Source organism: Siniperca chuatsi, linkage group LG15 (genome assembly GCF_020085105.1).
Source record: "Siniperca chuatsi isolate FFG_IHB_CAS linkage group LG15, ASM2008510v1, whole genome shotgun sequence".
Lineage (NCBI taxonomy): Eukaryota > Metazoa > Chordata > Actinopteri > Centrarchiformes > Sinipercidae > Siniperca > Siniperca chuatsi.
Genome location: NC_058056.1, coordinates 1213521 through 1226140, shown reverse-complemented (window position 1 = coordinate 1226140; position 12620 = coordinate 1213521). Strand labels below are relative to the sequence as shown.

The window sequence follows — 12620 nt, the reverse complement described above, 5'->3', positions numbered from 1 at the left end:
GCAGAAATCTCCCCTGCTAAATCCACTCATCTGATCTCATCTGTCAATCTTTCACAAGTCATGTGTTGGTGGAGGGGAGGCTGTGCAGGCTGCTGTGGATGTGTTAGTCATGAGTGATGAAACTGATATTGTCACATCCAGCACCGCAAATCACAGCATATAGGTCTATTTCATCTCCTTACAACTTAGTTTGATGCCCTACAGCCTTCAAACCATAGCAGGAAGTACAGATCAGCAGGGGCTGCAGGTACCACTAACTCACATCTCACTGCAGACTCTCGGGATATCTGTCAGTAGTACAGTTATTATCAATACAGGCTATGAATTTACTACATCTGGTACACTGGCTATGTGCAAGTAATGAGCCTCATTTGACCTTAACTTGTGCATAGAAATGAATAAAGTTGTCCCAAACTCGCAGAAACTGTGACGCACAAATTTTTGAACCTTGTGGTGAGTTATACGTTATATATGCTTCTTTTAGGCAATATTATTAGGAAACACTCCAGAAACTTTCATTGTTATATGGATGATACCCAATTATATCTATTGATCAAGCCAGGTGAAACTAATCAGCTAGGTCAAATTCAAGCATGCCTTAAGGACATAAAATCCAGGGTGACCTGCAATTTTCTGATGTTTAACTCTGACAAATCTGAAGTTATTGTACTTGGTCCCAAACACGTCATTATCTAAAGATATAGTTGCTTCTAGATGGCATTGCCCTGGCCTCCAGCAGCACCATAGGGAACCTCGGCATTATCTTTGATCAGATCCTTTAACTCCCACATGAAACAAACTTCAAGGACTGCTGAAAAATGAGTCCATGCATTTGTTATTTCTAGGCTGGATTATTGCAATTCCTTATTATCAGCTGTCCGAATATGTACCTTAAGACTCTCCAGTTGATCCAGAATGCTGCGGCATATGTACTAAGAAAAGAGATCATATTTCTCCAATATTAGCTTCTCTGCACTAGCTCCCTGTAAAATCCAGAATAGAATTTAAAATCCTTCTCCTCACCTACAAAGCCCTTAATGGTCAGGCGCCATTGTATCTTAAAGAGCTCATAATACCCTATTACCCCTCTAGAACACTGCGCTCCTAGAACACGTTATTACTCCACTCCCAGAATGCAGGGTTACTTGTGGTTCCCAGAGTCTCCAAAAGTAGAATGGGAGCCAGAGCCATCAGTTATCAAGCTGCTCTCCTGCGGAATCAGGTCCCAGTTTGGATTCGGGAGGCAGACACCATCTACACATTTAGGAGTAGGCTTAAGACTTTCTTCTTTGATAAAGCTCATAGTTAGGGCTGATTCAGGTGAGTCCTGAACCATCCCTTAATTATGCTGCTATAGGCCTAGACTGCCAGGAGACTTCCCATGATGCACTGAGCTCCTCCTCCCCATCTGTATGCATTCTTATCCCATTAATGCATGTTACTAACTCAACATCTTCTCTCACCCGTAGTTTTGTGCTTTCTCGTCTCTCTCCTCTCTCCTTCTGTTGCTTTCAGCAGGTATTTCTGCCTCTGGAGCTGCAGAGTCTGGATCTGTGATTGTGGGCCACTTGCTGCCCCCGTATTCCTGCTCGACAACTGCTACTACACTTATTATTAGTCTTATTATTATTAGTCTTATTATTATTGCTATCGTTATTATTACTATTATTATTTTTATTAATATTATTATCATTAACATTACTATTACTTGACATCTGTATGTGGAATTTGCATTGTGCTACTGTGCGCTATCTTACCTCCTGCTCTCTCTCAACCCAACCGGCAGCGGTGGATGGCCGCTCACCCTGAGTGTGGTTCTGCTCGAGGTTTCTGCCTCTTAAAGGAAATTTTTCCTTGCCACTGTCACCAAGTGCTTGCTCATGGTGGAAATTGTTGTGTCTCTTATAAAATATATTCCAACAGAGTAAGTTTTTTTTTAAATCCTCTACTGCACGTATTATGGTCTTTCATTAAAAAAAGTTTTATCCTATTTTGTTTAATGATTGATGCTGTCTGATCCTTGATAAAAATTTGTCACCGTGGATCAAAACGTGGATGACCTACACTCAATACTGTGCCTGAACAAATCCTGTGTAGACACAGAAGACTAAAGCCGTTGCTGCTCTGCTAATGTGCTGCTCTTGCTACGCCTACTGTGTAAACAATGTCTTTTTTGTTTTATATTCACTGTGTGCATCAATTTCCATTTTTTTGGAACCGTTAAGTTCCTGTTCCCATTACCTTAATACCATACTTGACAGCTGACAGATGTTTCTTGGTTACTAATTTAAATCAGACCACTTGTATTTTCCCATTTTCATGTGGATTCAGCAACATGCTACTGGCTCACCGGTGCCTGTCTGCCAGACCGTAGGCCTGGTGGAAGACAAGAGCCAAACTGTTATACAGTTTGTTCAACTATAATAATAATAAAAATAGTACTTTGATAATAATGAAGTGAAGCTGGTGAGCTAGTTAAGGTAAGTCAACTTGAGCTGTCACACCCACATGGAATACTCTTGGTGGTGTACTTTAGCCACCAGTGCTCGCTCTTTTGCGGCATATCTGCTGGCATACCACTCACCTGAAATCTAACTGTCACTTGCTACTGCGCTTCATATAGAATTTCCACCCCAGCGTCCACCTGTAGGCTTTGAGTCTACTGTTCCCTAGGGTCAAAGTTACAGTATTATTATTGTCACTTCCCACTCCCTGCTTTGCTTAACTTGATATTTCCTTGTGGGAAGGGATGAACTTTAACACTAGAACAGCCACGATGGTCATTTTGACCGTTTTGAAATTTATATGTGCAATAACTTTGTTGAATAAAAAAATACAATCTTGCTGGTACCTGACTTTTCCTAAAAGTGTTTGTATTTTTTATTTACAATAGGTTTTATATAAATTACACAAAAGGCAACGAAAATATGATAATTTTTACCTATTTCGGCCATACATGGTCATATTGACAGCAGTGAATTTCGCGCTATTCTATTGTTCTATTGTGCTGGCCCCACAGCACACACAAAGCGCAACATTGGAGAGGCGCTCACAGCCTTCTTGTGTGTGTTTGACGATGGCATGCTGAAACACATCAGGGACTGCACTGTGGCTGAGGCACATCAGCACCGTGGTGACAGCTCATGACCTGACAGTGGCTGAACTGAAAGCCTTCGTAGCCCTGTTATATATCCGTGGAACACAGGGAGCAAAAAACATGGAGTTGGACAGCCTTTGGTCGGAAAAATGGGGCTTTACGTTATTCATGGAAACCATGGCCAGAAATCGCTTCAAGGAGATAATGAGATTCCTGCGGTTCAATAAAAAAAGAGACCTGACGTGTGCGTTTGCAGGATGACAAGTTTGCCCTGGTATCAGCCACTTGGAGCATAGATGGATAACATTAAGCACCAAATCATTGAAAATAACTGAAAACAGCCCATAAAGCATCCTGTGTGGGCCCAGCACCTGCAGGCAACCCAGCTTTTTCTTCTGCTTTTACAGGAGTTTGTGCAACCATGCAGACCTCCTGACAGACACTTCCACACCTGTTTACTGTAGCTGTATGCACTGTGCTCAGTTGTTTCACATTGTATTGCTGTTGAATGTCTGCCTGCCTGTGCTTCTCAGCTGATTAATGCAGATGGAACTTGGCTGAGTCCATGGCTGCTACCAATGTCAGAGTAATGATGCTACATCCCTATACACACACACGCACATGCACAAATACACCCACACACACCTCTGAGGAGTGTCCCGCAATGCATCACTGTGGACATTAAGTGATGATGGAACACAAGCAAACAGGGATTTGCGACTAAGACACACACACACACACACACACAGCTCTAGTGTGAGTGTTCTAGAAAGGGGAGGAGGTGATGGTGGGGAGTTCAGAAGGGTGGGGTGTGAGGAGGGCAGTTCTCTTCAATTCTAGGTGATTCACGTTTGAAGTGGGCTTGCAAAATTGCTTTATGGAAAGTGGCGAGCAGCTCGGCAGGAACATTAGGTGGGAAGCAGCAGGGAGGCGGCCTTTCATTAGGGAGCTCTGCTCCGCCTTTATTACCGGGATTTGGAGTTTTATAGTTATCATTATTTGCGATAGAATTATAATTCGCATATATCTGCTAGTCAGCTCTTTAGGTTTGGGACACTGGGAGTCTGTGTGACTGAATCCCTGAGTGGTTTCTGAGGTGATCTGTACAAGGTTAACCATTTCCCCTCCTCTGTGTGCTGTGTGTTCAGAGCTCAGGCTGTGGTCACGCTGTCAGCTCATTCATCGGCCTCGGCGGGTAACGTCTCAGAGGTTTCCGTGGCCAGGTGGGAGCGGCTGGCATTGGCGAGGCAGTGCTGAGTGATCTCTGACTGAAGCCTTGTCTGAGTCTCCATCAGAAACTCATCCTGTTGATCACACACAAAAACACAACCATGAAAATCTTCAATATAGCATAGGATAGCATAGCAAATGCTAAAAAAATGTGAGGAGGAACCATTCATATACACACATACAAATGACACACATAACTACATCTCACAGGAAACCGGACTTCCTTTTCTTTGTTTTGTTCTGTGATGAATAATGAAAAAACCTTGATCCTTGATTTGTGTAATTCTTTTCACAAGGGTTCCCTTGACAAGGCAAAAGTTTCTTTACAATGCAACAATTGTACAGGGAACAACAATTTTAATTATTTCTGTTGTTTATGGATCAGACAACATCATATTTTTGCCTTTTGCATGGTCACTTGGTCAGATTGGGCAATCATAGAGTCATAAATTCTTGCTGTGACTTGGCAGACTACAAGTTGGACCCCTACCCATCTTTCACGACCTGCACATAGGTGATCAGAAAGGAGATGTCAGGGCCCAACTACACTTTTCGACCTGACAGCACCAACAAGATATTTACTGTTTCTCCTTTCTGTGTTTAAAATTGTGCTTGGAGGAGCGCTCTATGCTCCAATTGGTCAACATCATGGAAGTCAAACTCAGTAAGAGAAGGCAAAAAATGTTTGTAGCACTACTCTTTTTGTTAGGACTTTGCAAGGCGTCCCAGATACTGCAGTGGTTGTCTTGTCTTCCACTGTCTTCCACTACGACACATTTAACAGGATAAAAAGAGCAATAGTTGTGCTCATTTTCATTCCTAATGCCCCACATCTGTCAGATCGTCTGACTACTCGTGTTTCTTGTGCCGTGGAATGCTTTTTTAGTGATGTCACCATGTTCCCAGAACTCAGCAATTAATTTGATAAGTACAGTGTTATTATTACTAATATTGAAATGATGGCAGAAAATATGAAAATAAGACCGAAATGTTGTCCTTAGGAAAGGTCATTGCTTCATTAAAATCAAAATGCTTCATCCCACTGGGAGCATGAATGTGCTCAAATAACAATCAGCTCATCACATTATAAATCATCTTTTGCGCAAAACTGCCATTTTGTCCTGAAGGTGGCACTTAGGGAAACCCAAGAAAATGTGGTCTAAAATGGAAAGGGCTCATTCTCCAGGGAGAATATATGTGCATCAATTCCACGGCAGCCTGCCTGTTATATTTTTATATTTCTTGTGGAAATGTTCAAGGGACACGAGTGATCAAGTGTGCTTTTATATGTTGGCTAGTCACCCCAAATGACATTTGATTTGATACATTTATGTAACCGCCCCCGAGTTCAAGATGAGTTTTATTTGATTCTTTATTATAGTGACTAACTATCTGCTATACATTTAAACGTACACTAGTTCTGCTCAAGCACTCATAGCTCTCTCCTTCTTTTAACGACTTTCTCGCTAATCCCACAGTTTACACGCTATTCATTTTTGCTAGCTACCGTTCTTTAGGTTAGCAGCTAGCAATGGCTTTTCTCTCTCCCTCTCCCTCTCCTGCTCTCTCTTGTTCAGTGTGTCAAATGTTTAGCTATTCCTCTGCCTCCTTTAGTGATAATGGTACGTGTAATAAATGTAGTTTATTTGTAGCATTGGAGGCGAGGCTTAGTGAATTGGAAACACGGTTCTGCACCATGGGAACTCAATCATTAGCTGCTGTAGTTAGCCAGCCCCCAGTAGATGCGGACCGACCAGAGGTAGCTCTTGTTAGCTGTCTCCTGGCAGCTCCCGAGCAGCCAGGAAACCAGGGACGCTGGGTGACTGTCCGAAGGAAGCATAGCCCTAAGCAGAAGCCCACGGTTCACCACCAACCTGTTCACATTTCTAACAAGTTCTCCCCACTCAGCGATACACCCGCTGAAAAACCAACTCTGATTACTGGCAGCTCTATTTTGAGAAACGTGAAGTTAGCGACACCAGCGACCATAGTCAAATGTATTCCTGGGGCCAGAGCGGGCGACGCTGAATCCTATTTAAAACTGCTGGCTAAGGATAAGCATAAATACAGTAAGATTGTTATTCATGTCAGCGGTAATGACTCCCGATTACGCTAATCGGAGGTCACTAAAGTTAATGTTGAATCGGTGTGTACATATGCATAGACAATGTAGGACTCCGTAGTTTTCTCTGGGCCCCTGCCAAACCTGACTAGTGATGACATGTTTGATTTTATTAGTGGACCTAAACCAATTCTATTTGTGTACCACAAGCGTTTTTATCAAGTTAAGTCCTTAAAACAGATAAAGTAATTATTGTAGGTGATTTCAATATTCAGGACATTGAAAATGATGTCTTAGTACTGCGTTTATCTCATTATTAGATTTGATTGGCTTTTGTCAGAGTGTAGATGAAGCCACTCACTGTTTTAACCACACCCTCGATCTTGTTCTGGTATATGGCATTGAAATTGAACATTAAATAGTTCAAACTATCTAGTTCCACAGAATCCTTCATGATCAGGCCATTATTTAATAACTTTTGAGCTCCTATTGCAGGACTACACGCCATTAGGCAAAAACTCTTACTCTAGATGTCTATCTGATATTGCTGTGGCAAAATTCAAGGAAGCGATCCCATCTGCATTTAATTCAGTGCTATGTCTCAATATAACAGGATGCCTATGCTAATTTCAGCCCCTCCCAAATTGACCATCTTGTTGATAGCGCTGCAGGTTCACTGCGAACGACACTCGATTCTATCGCCCCTCTACAAAAGAAGATAATAAAACAAAGAAGGTTAGTTCCGTGGTATAACCCCCAAACCTGCAAATTAAAGCAAACTTCACCAAAACTTGAAAGGAAATGGCGTTCCAACAACCTGGAAGAATCTCGTTTAGTCTGGCAAGACAGTCTTAAAACATACAGAAAGGCCCTCCGTAATGCCAGAGCAGCTCATCATTAATAGAGGAAAATAAAAACAACCCCAAGTTTCTTTTCAGCACTGTACCCAGGCTGACAGAGAGTCATAACTCTATTGAACCATGTATTCCTATAGCCCTCAGTAGTAATGAGCTTAGAAACAACTGTAAAACCTGATATATATTTTGACTGCTCCTATCGACCTTCTTCAACTACAACGATTACGACGATACGCAACATTGCAAAAATCAGGCACATCCTGTCTCAAAATGATGCCGAAAACCTAGTGCATGCATTTGTAACTTCCAGGTTGGATTATTGCAATTCCTTATTATCAGGCTCCCCGAATATGTCCCTTAAGACTCTCCAGTTGATCCAGAATGCTGCGGCTTCTCTGCACTATATTAGCTTCTCTGCACTGGCTCCCTGTAAAATCCAGAATAGAATTTAAAATCCTTCTCCTCACCTACAAAGCTCTTAATGGTAAGGCACCATAGTACATAATACTTCTGTCACTTTCAGCAGGTATTTCTGCCTCCGGAGCTGCAGAGACTGGATCTGTGGGCCACCTGCTGCTCCCGTGTTGCTGCTCGACAACTGCTACTACAGTTGTTGTTATTGGCTCTGTTACTAATACTATCATTATTTTTTCCTATAGCTGTCATTCCTATTATTTATTATTAATTTATTAATATTACTACTACAATTACATTACTGTTATTTAAAAAAATTCTAGGTGGTATTTCCATTGTGCCTCCCTCTCCCCAACCCCACCACCCCTCCCCCAAAACCTCTCTCTCTCTCTCTCTCTCTAAACCTCTCTGTCTTTCTCTCTCTCTCTCTCTCTCTCTCTCTCTCTCTCTCTCTCTCTCTCTCTCTCTCTCCAAACCTATCTCTCTCTCTCTTTCTCTCTCATAACCTAACACAGCAGCGGCGGATGGCCGCCCACCATTGAGTCTGGTTCTGTCCAAGGTTTCGGCCTGATAAAAGGAAGTTTTTCCTTGCCACTGTTGCCAAATGCTTGCTCATGGTGGGATTTGTTGGATCTCTGTAAATAATATTATGAAGAGTACAGTCAAGACAAAGTGCAATGAGATAACTTCTGTTATGAATTGGTGCTATATAAATAAAATTGAATTGAATTGAAGTTTGTGATGGATGAGACATTTTACAGGAAAAGAGAGGTACGGTGATGTAGAAATACTCTAAATGTTTGTTTTTTGACATATTTGGCATGTAGCAAAAGATAAATGAATAGTTAACACAAGGACGCAGGATTAGAACTTCTCAAGCACACACAGTATAACAAATTAAACTAGCACAAACCTAACCTTAAATTACTCACTTTGTACTGTATTTCATGAGAGAAGCTGGGTTTTTATATAGAAATAATATAGTCAGTTCTTACAGCCACCATCTAGTGGCCATTAGAGGGACCATAGCTTTGCAGTTGGCTGCTGCTTGGACAAACAATCCATCAACCAGTGTCACAAATATACTCCAGTATTTCGACTCCACGTCAACCGGAGCCCTGGACTGTAGCCTGTAAGGACAGACATGGTTCAAATCGCCTGCTTCCTCTACCTTCACCTCAGGACCTCCTGCTGGCCAACAGGTTTGACATCCTGGATATGCAGGACTTTCCTACACTGGAGGGACGCTCCCTTTTTCCAGCGGTCAAGTCTTCCTCCTCCTCTCGCCGCAAGTTACTGAAATGAGGCCGTGATCAGGATAAGCTCTGGAGGTCTCATTTGTCCTGAGACGACAGAGAACACCTCTGCTAAGAAGGCCCCCTCTCTGCAGCTGTCCCCAGACACAACTATCCCAGGGACAGCTGATGGAACTCAGCGGCCTCCACGATCATCGACTCTGCCTCCTCTCACCCCCCCAACTATGCTGATAGTTGGAGATTCCATAGTAAGGAATATCTGCTTCGTTAATGCGGTGACACACTGCTTTCCCGGAACTACGACCCCCAACATCCTCGAAAACCACCACGGACTTCTGGCTGCACTCCCAACAACGATCACGAAAATCATAGTCGGCACCAATGACACCGCCCGTCAGCAATCGGAGCTGACCAATGTAGACTTCATCCACCTCTTTGACCTGCTCAACAGCAACGGAAGGCATGCTTTCATTTCGGGTTCAATTCCTACACTGGGTCGTGAAACTGGCCGTTTTAGCAGGATCCTCAGCCTTCATACCTGGCTCTAGTCTGTCTGTAGCATCCATGATGTTGGTTTTATTCACAATTTTAACTTATTCTGGGATTGTTCTTCCTTGTTTGCACGAGATGGTCTCCACCCAAACAAGTCATGTTGTTGCATGCTGGCGGCTAACCTGCAGGACGCTGTGCTGTCCTCCTCACGTAGTTGACTATTTACATCACCTGTTTCCCCTCACTCTTCTTCTTCTCTTCTCTGCCCACCATAAACAGCCACGCACCCTCTGTTGTCACTAACTCCCCCTTGTGGACTGTTCATAGTGCTGCTATTTAGAGCCCAGATCCCTCTAGTGCTACTTTTAAAATTCCTGTGGTAATTTGCATAGGTCCTTAATACGAAACAGACACAGCCGACACAGCAATAAAAATAACTTAATAAAGATCCGGGCCAGAACCCTACCTCCACTCTCAACCTCAAATCTGAACCAGCACAGACTTTTTAAGATGGCTCTTCTCAATGTGAGATCCCTCTCTAACAAAATGTTTATTTTAAATGATTTTATCTCTTCTACTGATTTAGATTTTATGTTCTTAACAGTATCCTGGTTACGTCCTGGTGATCACAGTCAGCTGGCTGAATTGTGCCCTCCAGATTATGACTGCTTTTTAGATATGGATCACCCGCTCAGGGATTCTTTGAACAATTTTTCTGCTGTAACTCACTCGCCTGAACTCACAGACATCATGTCTCTTATGAGAGTATCCCCCAGCCCTCTGGACAAAATCCCAACTCGGTTTTTATTGGAAGTTATGGATTGTATTGCGGCGCTTTTGCTAATTATTTTTAACAGCTCGCTGTCTACTGGCTGCGTCCCAGATTACTTTAAAACAGCTTGTGTTCAGCCAGTCCTAAAAAAACCTAGGCTTGATCCCACCCTCCTGGATAACTATCGCCCAATCTCCAAACTGCCTTTTATTTCAAAGATTCTCGAAAAACTTGTATCTAAGCAGCTTCTTGCTGTTGTGGAAAACAATAATACCTTTGAAAAGTTCCAATCTGGCTTTCGTCAACACCACAGCACTGAAACAGCCCTTCTCAAAGTCACTAATGACCTTTTAATGAATGCAGATGCAGGCATGTGTTCAATTCTTGTGCTGCGGGACTTAAGTGGTGCCTTTGACACAACTGATCATGGCATTCTTTTAGATAGGCTGAGACACTGGGTGGGCATATCTGGCACTGCACTAGACTGGTTCTCATTTTATCTGTCCAATAGGAAATTCTGTGTCAGCATTAATAACTTCATGTCATCCTTCTCCCATATCAAGTACGGTGTCCCTCAAGGTTCAATTCTGGGACCAATACTGTTCTCCTTATACATGCTTCTCTTGGGCGATGTAATCTGCAGACATGGCATTTCTTTTCATTGTTATGTGGATGACACGCAGTTGTACCTCCCTGTCAAGCCCACTGACCTTAGTACGCTGAGTTCTCTGCAGGACTGCCTGTCTGACATAAAAAATTGGATGTCGATAAATTTTCTTCAGCTCAACTCAAATAAAACTGAAATCCTTGTTATTGGGCCCCAACACATCACTAAACAAATACTAATCTACTGGTAACCTGTCACACAGCCTGTTGCAAGAAATCTTGGTGTCCTGTTTGATAACAATTTATGTTTTGAGCAACATGTCACTAAGCTTGCCCAATCATGTTTTTATCACCTGAGAAACATTGCAAAAATCTGATCTATTTTAAATCTTAGTGATGCAGAAACTGTTGTACAAGCTTTTATCTCCTCACGCCTTGATTATTGTAACAGCCTGTTCACTTGTCTTGATCAAAAAACTTTGACACGACTGCAGACTGTACAGAACTCAGCTGCTCGGCTTTAAACCAGGACCAAGAAGTACGACCACATCACATCTGTTTTAGCCTCTTTATATCGGCTCCCTGTTTGTTTTAGGATTGATTTTAAGATCTTACAGATTATTTTCAAGGCTCTTCATGGCCTGGCTTTTTTATCAGAAAGCAGATCCTGATTTTACCTGATTTTACCTTTTGGCTGTTTATTTTATTGCTTTTGTGTATTTTATGTATTTTATTTCTTTATATTTCATCATTCACTGTGATATTTTATTTTATTCTCTTGTTGTGAAGCACTTTGTACTTTATCGTAGAAAAGGTTTCAGTCGTAGTCATCTGGACACTGTTTTCAGAATCAAGACGTTTCGGCTCCCATCCGGAAGTCATTCTCAATAGTGAAAAAATTGGACGGGAACTGGAAATTTAAGCTACTCTGAGTTACATAAGCCCTGCCCTCAGGAAGGAATCTGCCTGAGTATCTGTTAATAGCTAGTTACACCTGAAACTGACCTAATAGTTTCAAGATGGCCCAGTAATCAGTAATCAGGCCTATTGTTCTCTGGCTGCATCTACTTCATTGCTGTTAATTATTTCCAGTTCCCGTCCCATTTTTTCACAATTGAGAATGACTTCCGGATGGGAGCCGAAACGTCTTGATTCTGAAAACAGTGTCCAGATGACTACGACTGAAACCTCCTGGACGAATGAGGGACTACACCGTCCCACTTTGTACTTTGTTTTGACAGGTGCTCTATGAATAAAGTTATTTATTATTATATAAACATTATTATAAAAACATAAAGGCATGAAATTAAAAGCAAAAAAGGCAAAATACTGTATATATACAATTTTAAAAGCTTATTGGAATTACATTGATTACATATCCCAGTTACATAACCTGTTTGGCTTGTGTAGACTATTATTTTCTTTCTACCGATAGTTCCTGACTCGGAAACTCACACCAAAACAATCTAGATTGATAAACAGCACTACAGGTAAGAGTAAAAATATGGATTTTTGATTTTGGGTTGAACTGTCCCTTTAAAATGAGGCAATGTCTATTTGTGAGCCACTCAAATTATTTTTAGAAGAAGCAGAAACCTAAAGCTAAAGTAGAAATAAGAAATAAAAATCAACCCGTCACCCCTCCGATTTATAATGTGACCTCTGTGGGGTTCCGACCCCCATGTTGGGAAACACTCCCATATTCCCTTTCTGTCATCAATAATAACTGACTATTCCTCACTGACTACAGTAAATTCGCTTTCAAAGATTTTTTTGTCATTAAGTGTGATATAGCCTTCCAAAATCAAATCTTTTAAAAACACTCCAGCTGCCT

General features: G+C 41.9%; 1 protein-coding gene across 2 annotated transcripts in view; it reads right to left on the bottom strand.

Moving 5' to 3' along the window:
* Window positions 1-1942: 1942 nt before the first annotated feature.
* Window positions 1943-12620, bottom strand: part of si:dkey-288a3.2 (protein phosphatase 1 regulatory subunit 37) — a 74713-nt gene continuing 64035 nt past the window's right edge. For both annotated transcript variants that reach the window (XM_044167818.1, XM_044167819.1), the window contains exon 11: window positions 1943-4401. In XM_044167818.1, the coding sequence (XP_044023753.1) occupies window positions 4273-4401 (129 nt within the window). In that variant the 3' untranslated portion in view covers window positions 1943-4272. The remainder of the gene's footprint in view (window positions 4402-12620) is intronic.